The sequence below is a fragment of the Podarcis filfolensis genome (genome assembly GCF_964270895.1).
Source record: "Podarcis filfolensis genome assembly, chromosome: 9".
In the NCBI taxonomy this organism is placed as follows: Eukaryota; Metazoa; Chordata; class Lepidosauria; order Squamata; family Lacertidae; genus Podarcis; species Podarcis filfolensis.
In genome coordinates this window covers 42,657,619-42,677,973 of record NC_139610.1, presented here as the reverse complement: position 1 = coordinate 42,677,973, position 20,355 = coordinate 42,657,619, and the positions used below count along the sequence as shown (strand labels likewise).

The 20,355-nt window shown below is 42.3% G+C and overlaps 1 protein-coding gene across 2 annotated transcripts in view; it reads right to left on the bottom strand.

The window, feature by feature from the left end:
• Nucleotides 1–379: 379 nt before the first annotated feature.
• The window catches only part of TBC1D9 (TBC1 domain family member 9), a 50,292-nt gene continuing 30,316 nt past the window's right edge, over nucleotides 380–20,355 (bottom strand). The window contains exons 8-21 of one of the 2 annotated variants that reach the window (XM_083570992.1): nucleotides 17,440–17,610; nucleotides 16,229–16,379; nucleotides 14,560–14,774; nucleotides 13,604–13,721; nucleotides 12,764–13,049; nucleotides 10,784–10,913; nucleotides 10,401–10,499; nucleotides 10,233–10,301; nucleotides 7,317–7,557; nucleotides 6,144–6,209; nucleotides 5,179–5,265; nucleotides 4,361–4,435; nucleotides 4,163–4,263; nucleotides 380–1,742 (exon numbers count right to left, since the gene is read on the bottom strand). In XM_083570992.1, the coding sequence (XP_083427118.1) occupies nucleotides 1,041–1,742; nucleotides 4,163–4,263; nucleotides 4,361–4,435; nucleotides 5,179–5,265; nucleotides 6,144–6,209; nucleotides 7,317–7,557; nucleotides 10,233–10,301; nucleotides 10,401–10,499; nucleotides 10,784–10,913; nucleotides 12,764–13,049; nucleotides 13,604–13,721; nucleotides 14,560–14,774; nucleotides 16,229–16,379; nucleotides 17,440–17,610 (2,511 nt within the window). In that variant the 3' untranslated portion in view covers nucleotides 380–1,040. Of the gene's footprint in view, nucleotides 1,743–4,162; nucleotides 4,264–4,360; nucleotides 4,436–5,178; nucleotides 5,266–6,143; nucleotides 6,210–7,316; nucleotides 7,558–10,232; nucleotides 10,302–10,400; nucleotides 10,500–10,783; nucleotides 10,914–12,763; nucleotides 13,050–13,603; nucleotides 13,722–14,559; nucleotides 14,775–16,228; nucleotides 16,380–17,439; nucleotides 17,650–20,355 lie in introns of both variants that reach the window. The other variant, XM_083570991.1, reaches the window with a different exon arrangement.

Genomic DNA, 20,355 nt, shown 5'->3' with positions numbered 1-20,355 from the left:
TCCATTTGTCATTCAACGTATCATTCAGTAAATTACATTATACATTATTCATCTATAATAAAGTGACAGTGTTTTCATTAAGACTTTCAAACATTCAGTTACATTTCCTTGCAAATCCCCCCATTACATTCCTGCTAATAACTGTTTTAAAATGAAGACTTAAGCTATGAATTCTTAATCTACCATACACTAGGTTTAAAATGTTCAACAACATACAATTATCTACAGAATTTTATTAAAAACCCTCTCATTTTTAAAAGGGGTACTATGAATTGTTTAGGTCAGGATGTTGGCATGTGTCAAGGCAAGTCCATGGCGGTATCCCTGAAGAATGTATTTTAAAAAGTATTAGGAATCACTGGCCTCTCTTTAAAAAAAAAAAAAAAAAATTATATCAAGAGACATCCACCAGGGATGCTGCACAGAACTTACTTTCGAGTCCTAAACAAGTTGACAGCATCCCTTTCTATTTTTAGCGCAGCCTACTAATCTCGTAACAGGCATCGGGTTCCAGTGCACACATGGTGCTCCCTGCCTGCAGCAGCTTCTACTTCCCCATTCACGGCAGTGAGGGAAGCAGCTCTGCGTGAGCCAAAGGCATGTGAACATTGTGCTACCTCCCTCAAGGGGAATGGCAAAGACAAAGGAACTCCATGTGCACGCTGCAGCGCACAATGCTTCTGCCACTTTTAAGTTCTTCCAGTTTCTTCCTTACCAGGATTTCAGGCCTGTTTTTAAAACATACACAAACTTTGTTCATTTCTAGACTTAAAATTGTACTAATTGTCACCATTTATCCATGGATAGCAATACTAATAACATACCCACCACTGACAATGATCCCCTCCCCCCCTATATATTGACAATAAGACAAGCATTCTGATAATGTTTCCCACAGCGAAAGAAAGTTCAATATAACATGTTCACATAAGCAAGAACTACCACCTTTTGAAAACACCAGGACCTGTGCCAGGCAGTAATAAATATGTAATAAAAACCAAAAAAATAGTTTTTTAAAAACCCTCCCTACCTGGGCCCACTTAGCCTGACATAGCAGAGATTTCGTAGTCACTTGCAGATATTATGGGTTTGCCCATCATCCGCACATTCTTGGCATTTGTAATCCTTGCCATCATGCAGACTGGCTTGTCGAAATACCGCACCAGGGCAGGTTCAGTCAAGAGGGAAGCCAGAAACTGCTCAAAGGTGATAGCCCAGTCTCTGTCGATGCTCATGCTTCTAGGTAGAGAAGGGTTGCTGCTTCGCACTAAAACCGTGTCCTCGCCGATGTCTTCACAATGCAACTTGTCTTCCTCATGAGAGCCTGCACTTAGGACGGAATAGGAAGACATGGAGCTGTCATCTTTAGTATCGTCATCTGAAATAAGCATGGAAGAACCAGCTCCATTGTCTCTAGGAGAAGAATCTTCCAGCTTGATGTCCTCCATCTGTGTGCCATCACCACAAATATTCTCTTCCTCATCCGCAAGGAAGCCATCTTGAAAAGGGTCACGTTGTCCAAGGTGATACTGCTGGCTTCCCTTCTTCTGAAGCAGTGCGTTCTGAATGGCTTTGTTGCTACTCTCTGCCTCCTTAAGAGGCTGCGCACTAAATAACTTACCAACTTCCCCAATCTCCAAAAGCAAACTTGTCACAGCTGCAGTAGCGTGGTAAAGATCCTGCTCATTGGGGTCTTCACTAAACATGTTATACATTGTCTTGCACAATTCAATAAACTGCCCCTAGATGCAAGAGAGAGGAACAAGGTTTTGTTTCTTAAATATCTATTATACTTTTGTATGGGGCTCAAAGTTGTCTCCCATTCTAGATTGTGACCATGTCCACACTTGCTTAGCTTCAGCAGTAACATGTATTAGGTGCTCACAGTTAATCGACTGAGATGCAAGAGAATTAATGGGAAAAGGAAAAGGAGAAAGGCACAATTCTTCTCTGTATATTCCTGGACAGGTAATACCAAATTAACAATTACCAACATACACTTGCACCTGACAAAAATCAGTTCATTAAAAAAATCATATGAGTGTTACTAGCATCTAGTGCTTACCCCAGTCAAGCAAACTTTTCTGAGGCAGATTATGGAGAATTAGTACCTCCATGTTTTCTCTCTATTGGCAACAGAGATTCCTGCAGATTCTTACCCAAAAGAATGCATGCGCCAGCCTAAGCTGCCCTCCTTAAGCTATGTAGAAAAAGATTAAAAGTTAGACATTTATTAAGTCACAGGGCTTAATCTCAAAAAAGTATGTGTATACGAGGGGAAACTGTGTAACTATAGGTGACAACAGAACCATCCCTAGGGGGGTGAAAATCATGATGCAAATTATGTTCTTTGGGTGCACTGTATTACACAGGGAAAATCTGCCTCTGAAATTTGAACCAAAAGGCAGAGAGCCTAGACTCCCATGTCTTTGAAGAAAATGTCTAGATTAGAAGAACTCTGAATGCTTTTAACAGGTGACAGGGATTGACTCTGACACTATATACGTACAAAACATGCCTCTAACCCTCTGCAAGTGCCTCTTGAACTTTCCTAGGCCAGCAAAAAAACTTTTGGGATTCAGTTATACCAGTTGTTTCAAGGACATACACCTTTTACTTAGGATTCCCATCCTGCTAAAACACAGAAAAGAGCAGAGTACACTCTAGAAATTACCTTCATTGTTAACTAAATTCAGAGTGCAGGCTTTTTCTTTAGGGTTACAACATTCTTTGGCTTTAAGCAATTAAGCATTAAGTGAACTAATGGACTTCAGGATTTGCCCCACATTCCTGCAGTTGAATGTGAATGTGTTGAGAAAACAAAACTACCAATCTCATCCACATACATGTGCCTTTTTCAGAGGGAGGGACTTTGCTTTTTGAAATAGGGGAGGGGAAAAAATAAGCGATGCCACCAGCTGACTTTTGAATGCAGGCACACCCCTCTTCCCATACCTGCTTTTCTGGGGGCTGTAAAAGGGGATGCAGGTGAATCAGGGGTCCTATCCAATCACTGGCCACTGTTACTTAGCATTTGGGGCCTGTTCCCAAATGAGGCTGTCTCCATGTAAAGGTGTGGAACCCCTGAAAGTGCAGGGCCCAGAGTGGTCACCCTGATCCCCTACTCTGTAGGACAACTCTGGATGACTAATTAAACAATCTATGAGGAGGAGATCCAACCTTGCAAACTTCCCTGTTGTGGGCACATAAACCACCACCACTCTGCCATCTCTGACAGCAGTAACAGCAAAAGAAATGGGCGTGTCAGTGAGATCACAGGCGTCTTTGGATCTGCTAGATCATGCTTCCTTAACCTTGGCCCTCCAGATGTATTGAGACTACAATTCCCATCATGCCTGACCATTGGTCCTGCTAGCTAGGGATCATGGAAATTGTAGGCCAAAAACATCTGGAGGGCCAAGGCTGAGGAAGCCTGTGCTAGATCTAAACAACTCTCCCTGAGATGTCCCCAGAACAGATTAGAAAGTGCACCAGTCCTGGAGCTGGCGTTATTGATTTTGAGAGCTACTGGGACTAATGGGAGAGGAAACTCTGAAAGAAAGAAAACCACTGGTCCAAAAAGAAGAAGAAACCTAGAGAAACACCCTCAACACAAGCAAGGCTTTGGATTTGGTGGTGTCTTGACTTTATATTCATATTCTTTCCCTTCCCTCTTATCTCTCCCTCTGCCAATCTTCATTTCATTATGCACCTGAAATTTAAACAACTTTTTCCAAAGGATTATGCATGCAATCAAATTGTGCATTTTTCTCTTCTCTATGAATGAACTTCAAATGCATCAACAATATTCTATCAACATCCCTCTTTAAATCTTGCTAATAAAATAAAGGTGATTCACTGTTTGGTCTTACATTTTTGTTCAAAAATGACTAAAGGATTTGATCCACAGATCATTGTATGGGTTGCTGCACGCATTCACCTGTTGAAAAAATGGCTTATGCTGCCAGCTTTATCACTGATTGCCAGCTGGGGGGGGAGTGGGAAAGGGGCTCGTTTATTTGCATTTAGAAGTGTTAGGGACTAACATACCACCTATGTTACAGAATGCACTACTTGCACACTCAACAACCTACCCTGTGCTTAGTTGCTGGATACAGGGACTGAGACCGTACACACCTTTTTGTGTGTTAACAAAGCTTACCTGATTGAGTTTGGGCAAGTCCTTTGCACTCTTTGCTTTGGCTTTATTTTCTTGGCTCCACATTCTAAGGTAGTTTCTATTATCTTGAGAGTTCTTCTTACCTAACACAAATGTTTTGCCAAAAAGCAAGATTATTTTTTTGGGAAGAAGTTGGATATGAAAAATTATTTCCCCATCCCCTCCAGTTTAACTTCATACCTTTTTCAGTTTTCACACTCACATTAACGAAACCCTCATCTGCTCCATGTTTGTTCCTGCCATCTACGCCAACAACTAATGCACAGGAAGAACAAAATTAATGCACTTTGAGACACCTCTGTATTTACACATTTGGTTACATTAGTTAAGCACAAGCTCAGGAACGCTGGTATCAGCCAGGCCTTCTCAGGGTATTTCCAGACATGTAGCAATTCATCGCTCTCTTTTTCCCCAACACAGCTGACGAGTATCACACTTTTGGTATGTGGGCATCCTGCTGCAATCTCTCCACACAAGAGGGCATGACATACCATAGACGATGGCACAATTCATCTGAGTACCATCTTTTTTTAAAAAGCGTCCCTTATATATATATTTTTTAAAAAGCTAATTTCTGCTGCCTCTATACACCATTCTGTGCCTATTCACCCTCAACTGGGAACCCAGCCTGAGCCACAACCTCAGAGAAGGTGATCGGATATGCTCTTCCCTTTTCACATCAAGGAAATTTCTGTGACCTTTGTTCACAGAGGGGGGTACACCAAAATGATCCAACAACTTTCTGGTCTCCTGAAACTCCCCTCTACCCAGAAACTTAAACTACTCCAACCATGAAGCTGATGTGGTTTTTTTCCCTTCCAGATGGCCAGAGGGAAGAGGATGATTTATTAAATCCACAGTCCTGATATTCAGAGAGAAAACTGCAGCTGGCTTCTGTTTTATTTTCGGTGCAAGAACCTTTGAGTTTATATTTGAAGGGGAAATTGGGAAATTGATGCAGTCATGAAAGAGGAAAGATCTGAGGTAAAGTCCAGTACCATGTGTACACTCTGGTGTGATGTCTTCAAAGAAGTACTGTGTTGCTTCAAAAGCAGAATCCGGCTCTTCTTGATCTGAGGATGGGTCTGCGCATAGAAGCATCAAGCATCATCATACTTGGACATATCAACCAACCCACTTGTACATATCAAAAATGCCAAACCCCCTCCCACTACCAATATATATTACAGATTATTATTTTTAAGCAATCTATTTCAGGGCAATAATAAATTACTAATGGATAGATTTATGAAACAGCATTTCCTATATAGAAATGCGTCTTAAATGTCTGATATGAAAGTCTTGGGCACAGATGTCCTTATATGTGCCAATTTAGATGAACAAAGGCTTAATTATGGTCTTTGTTGAAACATGCAGGTTCTCGGAAGCCCAGTGCTGGGCAACACAAGGCAAATACATAAATGTCAGGGCAATTTGTGGATGGGCCCTAGACATTAATGGCACATGTTTTAATAATAATGGAAACAACAAACTATTGCATACCTGTAGCCTCCAGATCCTGCTGGATTACAACTCCCATCATCCCTAACCATTGGCCATGCTGGCTGGGGCTGATGGGACTGGGAAGTCCAAAAAAGATCTAGATGGCCGCACAGTCTCCACCTGTTATTTATAGTAACTAGATGCTATGTATTTATTTTTGGTCTATATGTTTATTCCATTTAGCACTGCTGTGCATATCTTTTTGATGACAAACAACAGAGTTATGGCTATGCCTCAGAGCACAGCGACCCCTCCCATTTAGTATGCGCGAATAGAAATCCCAATACTGGTTGGTGGATGAGTTACAGCAAATGTCCCATCAACAGATGCAATCCTATGCATGTCTACTCAGAAGTAAGGCCCACCGAGTTCAGTGGGTCTTATTCTCATGTTAAGGAGGTCAAGAATGGCACCGTTAGCGGAATCTTTAGGTATCTGGAATGGCCCTCTGCTTACTTACCAGGCAAAACATGCATTTTATACAGTAGCTTCAGCTTCTCTGTAAGATCTCCATGGCATGCTGCACCTAGAAGAAGTCACATTTGCTGTATCAGAATTACTAATTATATTTTAATGTGGCACACACACAATCTCCCAGACATTTAGAAATTAGTTATCTATCTTAAATAAGGAATTATACCTTATTCATATGTAACCTCCACAAACATACATAGCAAGTGCAGGGGGGGGGAGGGAAGGATTTACCTGCTTCTTTAGATACTATATAGAGAAAACAAGGGTTATAATGTAGTAAAACATCTAATGTGGCCACATAGATACAATTTAGACTCCATGTTTGAAGACATAAACTCATGTATTCCAAATTAACTACTGAAGAGGGATCAAACAGTTAAATACTGGACTTTAGCTTTATTTGGGGGACTGTAAACTGTGTGCACATCCAATATGCATTTCAATTGCTTAGGAATATATTTGCATAATTGCAGTTTACTGTTTCTTTGTTTGAATCCACCCACCACCATTGCCTTAATCTGAAAAAAATGTTGCCATATTATCTCACAGCAGAGTACATGCCGGGGAAAACTTTGACTATATGAGAATTTCACATGCATCAGATAAACTGGACTTTTGTTAGAAAAGACAATATGCCATGAGCAAACGTTACTGGCATACAATGTACCTCTTTTAAATTCTTAACCACAAGATATTGAGGCATTAATGCGCTGAGCGCAATTCAGATGTTGCTTGGCTTTGGGGATGACAAATTCTTTACACACTTCCAAGTGTTCCAATGTGTTTAGATCGTGGCTTATTATGTAATTACTACACAATAAATATATATCTATTTTATTTAATGGCAGAATCCAAATCCAAATAAAAACTGCAGGTTAACAGGTATAAGCTCTGATATTTCCCTTCTATTACATCCAAAAATATATAATTGAATGGGGTTTTTTTGGGGGGGTGGAGAATAGTAATTGCTCCTATTAACCTATTGCTTTAAAATGATATAAACATATCCAAGTTATGAGAACACATGTGTATATAGCCTTTTAAAATGCAATTATCTCACATAAGGCTGCATACCAAGCCAATGATTTCACAGTTAATGCAACTGGGAGAGACAGGTCTCTTGTTTACTAAAGCAGTTAAATACATGCATTCTTCTTACTTAGTCCAGAGACAAATTCCCGAAAGTTGATTAAGGAATCTCCGTTTTCATCCAACAATCTGAACAAGCGTGCTGCCAAAACATCAGAGTGAGTACCACAGGCCCAAGGAAAGAGGAGAGCAAACATGCCCTTGAATTGTTCAAAGTCAATGCGGTACTGTTCTAAATAAGGCAAGCTTGGGTCATGGCGGTCCGTGGCATTGCTGGTGCCTCCCCAGTAGCAGCTAGTGAGATGCTCTGCCTGAAGAAAAGCAAGGCACATGACACTGGCATTATTAGGACAATATTCATATCTCTTCTGACAGCAGCATCTGCCATCATGATTTATGCTACTTTTGAACAAATGCAATTGTTGACAAATTTCACCTGACCTAGAGTTGGCACACAGAGTGCTTAACATTACAGGACTATTACTGCTACACCAGGACAGAGGTGCCAACTTGAGTAAAATATTGGGAGGGGACCCAGGTAAGCCCCACCCTGCATAATCGGTCACATGACATGGCACACTATTTGAATGGCAATGCCCATCAACTGGGAGGGGGAGGAATGGCCCCCTCAAATATTTACTGGGGTGGCTGAAGGAATCTCAGCCCCTAGGAGTTGGCGCCTATGTACCAGGATGCCCCTTTCTCCGTAGAGAACAACCGTAACACAGAACCTAATTATACCATCTACATTTTGTAGTCACAAAATCTTTTCTGTTATGGAAAGTTCACAGGTGCTATGGAAACACTGGCTATACACCCTCTTCACACATGTGAGTAACGATCAGGGACACGACTGTCAACCATGGAAAAGAAGAGTCCAGCTTGCCCGGTTCAAATCTTGCATCTATGCAAAAGCGTTTTATTGATCCACTAATTTCATTACATTTACAGTGAACGCTTGGGTTGCGGACGTGATCCATGCGGGAGGCACGTTCGCAACGCACAGCATTCGCAACTCTCAGCGCCGCATCTGCACATACGTGGGTCATGAAGTAACCCATTCCGGTACTTCCGGGTTCAGCGCGGTGTGCAACCTGAAAATGTGCACCTGAAGCGTCTGTAACCCGAGGTATCACTGTATACCCTGCTTTTCTTGTCTGGAACTCAATATTTATTAACCTGTGCAAGCAGAAATGGATGCTATCCAGACTTTGCCTTCTGCAGACAGAAAGGCTCCTTCCATTCATGGAAGGCTTTTGATCAAGTGCAGGGATCCCACTAGTAACATGGTTGCGACAGAAGGAGTGCCACACAGTTCTAACACAGTTCCAGAGGATCCCCAACCCTCAATAACAGTATGGGAGGTGATGTTGAGGGTTTCAGTCAGTTTCTTCTACCCTCTGCCAGTGGGGCTGTCCCTCAAGTTGAACTCCACACAGATGGTGCTCCTGCCCATTGGAGTGAAGTCCAGATTTGGCCATATGTACTGATATACATCTCAGCTTCCATTATACCATGGCTATAGGGACCTTGCTCTAGTAATTGACATAAACGGCCTCAGCCTAGTATACCTGCAGGAGCATTTCCACCCCACTTCATTCACTGAGATCCAGCTCCAAGGGACTTCTGGCAGTTCCCTCACTGCGAGAAGTGAGGTTACAGGGAACCAGGCAGAGGGCCTTCTTGATAGTGGCGTCCGCCCTGTGGAACGCCCTCCCATCAGATGTCAAGGAAATAAACAACTATCTGACTTTCACAAGACATCTGAAAGCAACCCTGTTTAGGGAAGTTTTTAATGTTTGATCTTTTATCGTGTTTTTAGTATTCTGTTGGGAGCTGCCCAGAGTGGCTGAGGAAACCCAGCCAGATGGGCAGAGTATGTATGTATGTATGAATAAAACAACAGCAACAGCAACAGCAACAGCAACAGCAACAGCAACTAAAGGAGGGTTGCCTCTCCAAAGTTAGTGTCATGGATCTGAGCTCTCTGGGTTGCTACTGAGTTCCTTTTTCAACATATACTGCAATGGTGTTTTTGCAAAAGTTACTGGATTTTTAAAACAACAACCACAAGAACAACAATTACTTGTGATTACCAATGTGAAAGAGCATCTACATGACAATTACCGTATTTTTCGCTCTATAGGACACACTTTTCCCCCTCCAAAAATGAAGGGGAAATGTGTGTGTGTCCTATGGAGCGAATGCAGGCTCCTTGGCTTCGCAGCGACGTGCCTGACCTGAAAGCCGGAGGAGGAACAGAAGGGTCTCCTTTTGTTCCTTCTCCAGCTTTGCTAAAGGGGCGCTGCACCTTCTCCCTCTCTGTGCAGCGCCTCTCCTGTGAAGGAGAGGCGCTGGTCAGAGAGAGAGAAGGCGCAGCGCCCCTTGAGCGACGCGCCTGTCATGCGAAGCCGGAGGAGGAACAGAAGTGTCTCCTTCTGTTCCTTCTCCAGCTTCGCTGAAGGGGCGCTGCGCCTTCTCCCTCTCTGCGCAGCACCTCTCCTGTGAAGCTTCTTCGGGCAGGGGGAGCCTTCATCCTGCTGCCCTGAAGAGGCTTGGCGCGGTTAACCCAGAAGCCAGAACAGCCACACGGTATCCCAGAAGCCAGATCCCTCTTGCTGTTCTGGCTTCTGGGTTCATAATTTTTTCTTGTTTTCCGCCTCCCAAAACTAGGTGCGCCCTATGGTTCGGTGCGCCCTATGGTGCAAAAAATACGGTATATGGTTGGTTTCATTTCCCAGTCTACACTTACTTTAATTAAAATATTCCATCCACATATTTACCATCAAAGGGGAAGTGAAATAGTTGCTTCTGCATTATGGGTTGAACTCAAACACAGCTTATAGTTTTTTCCTTTTTCAAACTGTTTTGACAATCAACAGAAATTTCACTGAAATCAGTGAGAAAATATATATGGAAGGGTACACAGGCAACCTACATAATACTACTAAACAATTAATGAACTAGACAGCTATTTCAAATTTACCTTGAAAAGGGCATAGAGTTCCTCCAGCTCATCTATTGTAAAAGAGGTTTCTGTCACTATGGTTCGTACCTTTCAAAATGTGTAAGCAGAAAGAGTTTAGGCGCATGTAAGGCATTAGAAATCAAAACTCAAGAGACAATTGATTAAAATAGCACTCCAAGAACCTACCACATTGCGTTTGGTTGTGTCTTCTAGAGTCTGGATCACCTTCAATCTCTGTTTGAATCTCATTTGTTCAATCAAATCTGCCCGTATGCTTCCAAATTTCTAAAGGGAAAAATTATCACTCAGCTTTGCTGTAAACCTAGACAGTCAGATCTGTAACTGGTTAAAGAACAGGAAGCAAAGAGCAGGAATAAATGGGACTGTTCTCAAAATGGAGGGATGGGAGAAGTGAGATTCCCGAAGTATCAATATTGGGACCTGCACTTTTTAATATGCTCATACATGACCTGGAGTTAGAACAGTGTGGAGCCTAACATGTTGCTTGTTTTTGTGTTTGTTTCCTCACGTTTTTACATTTAATCACTGATATTTTTTCCTCAAATCACCTCATAGGAAGTTCTGATGAGCCTGAAGATATCCACCTCAGGATAAGGCCCTACATCGTCACTGAGCAGTGAGTGAAGGTGAGGAATTGGTGGCAGAGTGCTGTCCTTATTGGTCACGCTGTCCAAATACCTACAGGTGGGAAAAGGAATCAAATGGAAGCACTGTAAGGCACGTCTTTGTGTGTAAAATTAATCCAAGCTTAAAAGCACTGTACATTCCATTTGTCCCCCAAAATTTATTTAAAACACTTACACCCAGCAAGTTCAGGTTTGTAACAGTGCTTAGTATGGGCATCTCCAGGTAAGGGCTGGAAATGCCCCCTGCCTGAAGCCCTCAAAAGCCACTGCCAGTCAGGGTAGACAATACTGAGCTACATGGACCAATGGTCTGAGGGAATAAAGGCAGCTTCCAATGTTCCTAAACAGCTCAGAATGAACTCCAAATGATTGTAGATTATAGCATCAACCCTGTAAAGGAGACAATTACTAAACAACCTTGTGTTTGTGATGGAGACTGGGAGATAATGGCTCAGCTAAGGCAATTCAGCTGCTCCCTTCCAGTTAGCTAAATGAAAATAATAATGTTGGCAAAGCTTGTTGATGGAAGTCAAGCAGCAGGATGTCTGGCTTTTGGATTGTCACAGAAAATCATGTGGAAGAAAAGGCTTCCCAGAGAACAGCATATCCTGTGACTAAACTCTGAATAAGACAGACCTGAATTTAAGCACTAGCCTAGTAGCCATAGGCCAGGCATAGGCAAACTCGGCCCTCCAGATTTTTTGGGACTACAACTCCCATGATCCCTAGCTAACAGGACTAGTGGTCAGGGACGATGGGAACTGTAGTCCCAAAATATCTGGAGGGCCAAGTTTGCCTACGCCTGCCATAGGCTATCAGGAATGCCATGCAGGGTGAATGTTGTGGGCTAGTGGAGGATGGACTGAGTGCGACATCCCTCCTCTCAACCCAGCATGAAAACCAAGTGGGCTGCTAGAGGAGGAAAGTCCCATTTTCTACACCCAGCATGCAAATGCAGCTGCCATTCCAACAGGCTAGTAAAATCTTTTGAGGCTAGTAAATTCTATAGGCTTGCTTGGACTGTTGTTCAGTCTGTATCAAGAGACTGCGCCATATAACTGAGTTGCAATGCATATGCTCTGCATGCTTGAGATCCCTGGGTGATTTCTCAGTATGAGCCCTTAGTAACAGAGCTGGGAAAGACTTTGCTTTGGGTGCTGTTGCCAGTTCAGCACTGTCAGTACTACGTGGCACTGAATCATGTTAGTGGCTCCTCTAAGGCAGCTCTTTCTAATAAAATCAAATCATAGTGCCAGAGACGGGGGGAAGGGGGGAATAGACTCGAGCAAAGCTGCTCCAATGCTAGCTAGTGGCTAATTAGGGAGACAGAACATGATGAGTCAAAGTTATTCATTTAATGGCTATGCTTTCCCTTTATTACATGGAAAGCCCTTTTGGCAATGAAATGTTACTGATTTAAATAGGGGAGTGGTGTGTTGCAAGAGCATTATGTACGACGGTCCCAACTGCAAGATATTTTAAGCTTAGTTTATGTATATGCTGCTTTTCCACATGGAACTGTGCTGAAAGTAGCTCACACCAAACACCTACTTACTGTCAACATATATAACAGCTGGAATATGTAAAAGCAAATTTGTTATAAGACATTATAAATTCAAACAAAGCAAAAAAGCAGTTCAATACATATCTTATAAATTCAGCATTACAATGAAATAGTCTAGACTTAATGCATAACAATTACAGTGCTGGGAAGAAACTGTGGAGAGATATTTAAATATTTAACCATCCTAGTTAACAATAAAACTGCTAGCACATTTGCAAAAAGCTAAGTAGGGTCCTGTATGGTTTCAAATTGGATGGGGGGGGGGGGAGGCGCTGTGTGTTGAGACTCCTGCATTGCAGGGAGTTGGACTAGATGAGATTCCCAAAGGCAAAACTTACCTTCCAAGCACTGTCATCGCTTCCCCGTCATCTTTACAATTCAGCAACTTGTCAACATTTGCATCTAGCACAGCCAGCGCCAACTGGAATATCACCTTTATGCCTTCATAGAAGAAACAGTCCACAACAACCACGGCACTTTCAAAGGGCATTACACTGAGGAAGAGTGTGAGGAACCAGGAAAGGGATATAGTGGAGATGACCCCCAAGTCCTGCATACAGTCATATAATTGTGGAACATAATCTCGAGCTAGCTCTTCAAAGACACCTTGATCCACCAGAGCTCCTGCGAGACATAATCAGTATTTGACATATATGAAATGTTGATTCATAGAACGTGCATTTAAGCCTATCTAGAAAAGCAGTGTGGAATCATTTTGCAATTAGCTTACACTGAACTACATTACAATATCTTGCCACTCAGGAATCATCCTTTCATCATTAATTTACTTTTTGTGTTTATGTATTGAAAAGAATCTGCTTCATGCAACTGACAAACATTACAAAAACCCATTACTCTGGGTCCTATTGCTCTAATTGGATCATCATAATAACATAAAGTCTTTATTGATTTTGACTTCTGCAGACTAACAACAAAAATATATTTTAGAGACTAGAAACAAAATAGGGAATGGCTATGTTTGGACATGATGTGAAACAAGATATAAAAGGCAGTTCTCCAAAACACAAGGCAGAAGCCCAGCCACTCAAATGTCATTCGGCATCAATGAATTCAAGTATCCCTCCCCCATTGGCAGTCCAAACCTCACTTTCCGGAAGCTTAAGAATTAGGTCTGAAATTCCCAGTGATTATGCTCTTACAAGTCTCCTTTGACATACCAACAACTCTCGTGTTGTAGTAATCTGGCAGCATGCGCTCACACAAAGCCACAAGCAGCCAGAATGCTTCCTCTTCCTTTGCATACAAAAGCAGTACCGATGTAACAATATTCATGGCCTAGAAAAAAGTACATTCAAAAGTACATATACTAGATGTTAAATGGTCTAGATAACAGTCAATCAACAACAGCCCTAGTTTGGGCCTAGTTTCAGAAAGTAGCAAGTGATTCCACAAAGTATTTTTCGAAGATGTTGAACCATGCAGCCTGGCCAATGTCAACAAGTTATCACACACTGACTCTCTCTCTCTCTCTCTCCCAGTCTCCCTCATTTCCCATTCCCTTGGAAATGTGCAGAGGCAAAAGCCATGCTTTTCAAAGTCCAAGATATGTGACTAAAAATGGAGAAGTATTCTACTGTGTTACTACATAACAGCAGTTTTAAATCAGTCACCAGTTTTAAATCAAAGTCACTCCCTTTAATGGCAAACCAGGTGGTGGAAGCTGGTGGTTCTGTAGTAGCCACAAGATGGATGTATCAGCATGCTAAGGGATCCCTGAGGTTTGAGGAAGTTCTACCCCACCCCAAAAATCTTAAAGACAAAATCTTAAACATCCAGATGCACACAAGCCCAATGACCATCTGAGTATATTCAGCAGTGTCAGTTGGAAATGAAAACCAGAAAAGACCCAAGTAGGGGGGGAGGAGAGAAGAGTTGAATGTCCTGCTTGGCTGGACCTTGAAAAGGAGAATTCCTGTTATAAGGGATCATATATTGCACCATTTTGCTGCAAGTCCCACTTGTTAAATTCCAGGAAGATTTAAAATTTCCAACCTACTCTACTAGATCAAAATTTACCATAAGTGCACGGAAGGTTTGGCCTCTGTGTGCAACAATAAATAGAGGGACGAGTGAAGGAATTTGGGTTCTTCAAAATGAAATGAGTTTGAATTACCTGGCAGTATCCTATGTTTGGATTTCTAAATGCATAAGCAGTTAGTACTCTCCTCAGAGCAGCAATACCCATCTCATTCTGGAATGCAGGATGCTCTGGGAGAGAGCGGTGCAAATCCCTCTCAATCTCTTCTGTGGCGAGATTGTATTTCCCCATAGACTTCTCCACCAAGTCTTCATAATAGCCAGCGTGGGTGGCCATTTCATTAATAGCTCCTAAAAATGCAACAGAGCAAAATTGACAAAAGAGAAAGTAGGTTACAGATATAGGCCAGGATCCAAAACAACTGCACAGTGAGTTGTGCATGCCCAAGAAGGACATGCCCCCCCTCACCCGCAATGCTAATTGGCAAATCATTTTTGAAGCTAAGAAGGTTTTCACAAAGTCTGTGATATGGCATAAGGGTTTGCTGTTAAAATAATTTAAAAACTCTCTCGCCATTCAAATGTGCCTGAAGTGATTCTTTGGATTTCAGCTACTGAGTACAATAATCAGGTCCTATTCTTACAAAACCTCCCACGCTCAAGTTAACTGTCACAGACCTTTGGTTTACCACAGTGAGTTAACACACCTGCCTCCTCTTCTATGAAAAGTTTTGCAGACTTAGTGGCAAGCCTACTGTGAGGGATCCAAGATATTCTGTATACAACCCCAAATACAGTCATACTAACAAGTGTGTTTGTGTTTCTGTGTACACACACACACACACACACACACACACACACACAGAGAGAGAGAGAGAGGGGGGGGAAGAGGGAGAGAGAGGGAAATGTTCATTCAAATAAGATAGCAGAATGCAGTTTTATGTTCTGTGGTAAGCTACTTATAAATAGGTCATAAGAAATTTGCAATCCCCTTAATAGTTTCTCACGCCTATTATGTAAGCCCACAAAAAGCCTGCTTTGAGTTATAAGTCCCACTGCTGGCTCCATGATTTGGGGGCACTTCAGCAAGGCATCCTCAGCTGACCCCAGATTGGCCGCACAAACTGAGAATTCTATCGTTCCGTCTCTCTCTGTCTTGGTGCTGCATATAAAGCAAAAACGGTAGGGCATTGGAAGTGTCTGTTCAGGTGCATGGACAAAGCTCTCACTGCTCCTTTTTTCAACCCAGGAGAACAGATTTAACTGGTAAGTTCATTTCTCTCTAATTTAAAAAAATCCAATCCCTAGCAATTTAATGAAGTACAAATTAGTCCACCTGCCTGCTGTTAACTAAATTCCTTGTGGAACTTGACACCTTTGCCTGCATCACAGAGGAGAAGTGTGAAGGGCCCTTTTATATGCTTTGCTGTACACTTCTTCTGAAGCAAAATTATTTTGGGTACCAGGCAGACACTATTGATTGACCCAAAAGAAAAATAGTTTCCTGCAGTGAATAGCAAGCCAAGAAGTTGAACTTCCAAATCTCTTATTTCGTTTTCACTGGTTGGTAAAATATACCTCACCAATTTAGGCCACAATCCTAAACACAATTACCAGCAAGTAAATTCCCCAGAGAGACTTTCTTCTAAGTAAACAAACTTAGGAGTGCAATTGTCAATCTCCATTTATCTGCAGCCAACATGTCCACTAGGGCACTGACATAATGAACTCCACAGAAGGAAAAAGATCATATGGGAAACCTTTGACTTACCATTAATAAAACAATGTTATCTACTGATACTCACCTGACAGGAGTAGCCAGAGTTCCCCTCTCATGCTTTCTGGAATACCTTTCAGCACAAGGTCTCTTGTTTTCTCAGTCCGATACATACAGATGCCTTGGCCATATTCTGCGAAATGAATCTTCCAAGCTTGTTCTTTCAAAAATTCCTTTGCCTTAAAAATAATGGAGAGTACGATATACAGAACTAAAAACGCTGTGTAACACAATCCTGTAATGCAAAAGAAGAAGCCACCCCCCAAAATGTCATTTAATCCTTAATTTTATTATCAGGAGTGGTGTTTCAGCAAAGCTTTCTCAGTATACTCATTTTTAACATGACATTTTCTCATCTTGATGTCGCCTCCTAAGCATTTATGTGTGTCCCCATGTACAGACGTATTTGCAAAAAAGCTACAAGCACTAACTATTATGACATGATGATTTCAAAATACACTAAAATGACATGCAGGCGAGGAACATTTTCCACCCAAAGGCCACATTCCCTTCTGGGAAAACTTCTGCGGGCTACATACCCATGGCGGGCATGGCTAGCGGCAAGAGTGGGTACAGCAAGGTGTGCAAATTACCTTTGTACAGTAGTAGGTGAGTTTCCTACACAAACACACATCCATTTCTCAGCCCTTTTTGCTTTCCTGGATGGAGAATAACGAGAGTTCAGGGACACATTTCAGCCAGGCAAAAACGCTCAAGGAGAATGTTGCTGCGGGTGGGGGGGGGGGCTTTAGAGAGATCCAAGGGCCAGCGAGAAGCCTCGAGGGCTGCATTTAGTCTCTGGGCCTGAGGCTCCCCCACCCTTGGGATCCCCATCAATCTCTCCCTCCACCTTGTTGACAACAGAATCCATAAGGAAAATTAATAGGTCTAAGTCAGTGGGGAGGAACCTCAGGCCCAGCGGCCAAATGCAGCCTTTTAGGCATCTCTTTTTGGCCCCACTCCGTCCCAAACACCACATGAGTGCTTTTGCCTGGGTACAATGTGCCCTTGAGCTGCTATGACGCCTTTCGCCTGCCTGGATGGAAGATGACTGGTGTGTGTAGCAACCTGGGACACTTTGGCAGGGCTGGAGTGTAACCTGCTGTGCCAAGGTAAGAGTCACCTTGCTCTGCCCACTCCTGCATCTGTTCTTGCCCACTATAGTTCACATCTGTTGACAATTAATGCAGTAATCTAAATGAGAGCTAAAAAAAAAGGAAAGAAGGCGGCGTGACCTACTAATTTAGGGTTGAATTCTTCAGGTGAACGCCTCCGGTACATGGTCATTAGTGCCTGGGTTACAGTTGGGATGCTGTTGCCATTCAGGTTGAACTGCCGCTCTCCATCTGCTTCGGAACTAAGGCTTCTCTGAGGGCTTGAGGAGAGAATGCTACTTGTCCTTGAATATACCTGAATGGAGGAGGGGGGAAATCCCCACAATTTTATGAACTGTTCAGGTGCGGGAAGGAAAAGGGCAAGGATCAGTTTGTTTCCACCGTGCTAGAGTAGTGGTACCCACCGAGTTGCGAATTGCAGATGCACACAAGGGCTTTCTGAGTTTTTAAATAGCTACATGTCAGGAAGCAGTTTGGCCCGCGCCTCTTCTCCTGTCACACTGCCTACCCTTCTCCGCTGCCAGCCTTTGTGCTGAGCTCGAGTAATTGGAACTACAGAGGCTGGGAAAGGAAAGGGCAGCCAGACTGCAGCACTGCAGCAGACAATCCACTTTGGCCAAATGTATTCTGCCATGAAGCCTCAAAGGCATGGCCCACCCCCACCCACGGCACTTGAGTCAGAAGCCTGAAGCCCTTCAAATTAGAAGCCTGCACCATGGTTGTTTGCAATGCTGAGTTCCTGTTAAAATCATAAAGAAACTGCAGTGGATTTCAGGACCGACATTCGGACAACAGAAACAAGCTCCAAGGAGCACAAACGCATCCAAGCAGTAAAGCATTCAATCCTTCCATAAAATATTTTTTAAACGTTTTCTATAGTATCCCACACCCCAATGCCGCACCACATTATTTGAATGGAAGTGGAAGGTTTTCAATGAGCACCATAATATGTTTATGGACTTCCACTGGCAAGGTTATTAAAAATATGTACCTAGGAGCAAACTAAGAGCTGATTTAGAAGAGCAATAAAATTATGCTAGTTCTGAAGGATATTGTGGTCCACAAAGCCAGAGCAGCTATTTGCCAGAAGACATTTGCACCTTTGGGGTTTATTATTATTATTATTAAAGAGGAGCTTTGTATAAATAACAGCTCCCAGAAACTTAATTGGTAAAAGCACTGGGCAAACTAAATGTGCAACAGCTCTCTTATCAGAGATGCTCAGCTTGTTGGGGGAAGCAATATTGCAGTGGGCCTCTCGTGGCCCTCCTGTAATCATATCCTCCTGTTAGCAGTCTGGCAATTCAGTGGATGTACCGCCATGCATGTCTGTCAGATTCTGTCCCTGGAACAGTAGCTGTATGCATATGCTGCACTAATCTGTGGTTTAGCTCTATGTGGATGAGCCAGAATGAGTCTGAGTGAACCTGGGACCCTGGTTTTAAAAAATGAAACAAAAATCAAAGGCAACAAACCTCTGGTTAGTTTAATTGGCCAGCTTAATAACCCAGGATCCCTTGGGAGGGGAGCATGCTGGTCTCATCCAGGTAGTGGTAAACCATGGTTCTGCGCTACTAGCAATTGTGGACAGTGTGAAAGTGATCACCTTAATAACATAAAAGATGGAAGCCAAACTGCAACCTGATTCGTCTGGGAGGTAATAACGGGGAAGCAGAAACGAGAAAGGATCTCCAAGCAAGAATGGTGGACAGCTTTTCAACACTGCCGTTTTAAGTTAAATTGATTTTAATGACTTTTTTTAAAAGTGTTTAAAGAGACAGAGAAGTCTCTAGGTTTTCAATGCCCTTATGTGTACCCTCTGACTTCCTAGTTCCAGGCGGAAGCTTACTGTGCATGAAGTCTACTGCCATCCATGCCTGGAGGATTGTGTTTAATGTGGGGAAAACAACAAACCGTCTTGTGGTATCTTAGAGACTAGCTCATTTATTATAGCATAAACCAAACAATGGAACTTCAATGGGAAATTTCAGGGTAGGGTAAAAGCTGCTGAATTAGCACTTTCAAGATGTTCAATCTATCACCTGTGGCTTGAATTGAAATAACAGGTTCTAATCCCACTACAGGTGTTGAATTAATTTATCAATGCCAGGATGCTTCTGTTATCAACGCTGTTTCATGAATATCTAAGTAATTATTTTGCACACACTTGAGCATTAACACAAATCATCACTGTCTTAGTTGCTTTTCCCTGTCTGCCCGAGTTTGTGGGAAAAGCCTTTACCATGATACATGTGTTAGTCTTTAAAGTACCACAAAATTCTGCTGTTTTGGCTGCAACAACCTAACACAGCTACCCCTTTGGGAACTTGGCTTGGTGTATCACAAGTTGTTTGGACCCACAGCTGAAAGAAGCCCCATGACCATATTGAGCAGAAAGCAGGAACTGAGGGACCATTGACTGCTTACTGACCTTTCCAAGACTGTGAAAGTATTTATACTTCCAGCCATTATTAAATCAGTCATGCTCAAAAATAGCACATGTCAAAAGACAAATACAGTTAACTAAATCATCTGATTCAAAGAGGTGAACTTTTAAATGGCTTGTTGCCACTTTTTTTTTTAAAAAAACTGACCATAATTTTATGATTTGATAAGCTAGACACTATGTCTTAAAATCTTCAGTCTTGGTCATTTGGTCATTTCTCCAAGCTCATTAGAATCCATTTGTAATATAAACAAATTACTTTTATAATTAATTACTGCAATTTTATGTGCACTCCATCATGCTACTTTCTGCTGGGTTTTTACTGCCTTGTATTTCATTTCCAAGTTGGCATACATTCAGCAGTCAATAGCTGGCATTTTGCTGACACCAGCATTAGGCAACTTTCCAGACAAGAGGATATCTTCTGAATATGGGTAAATATTTCCTTTCCCCTTCCCAACATTTAACCTTAAAAGCAGATAACCTCTTTTAATAGAGGATACTTGGTTTTTCTGAAACCAAGGTTCTGGGATGCAGAGTTAACAGTTGCTGATGAGATTACTCAGTCTCCATACGCCAGACTGTGTCTTTGTC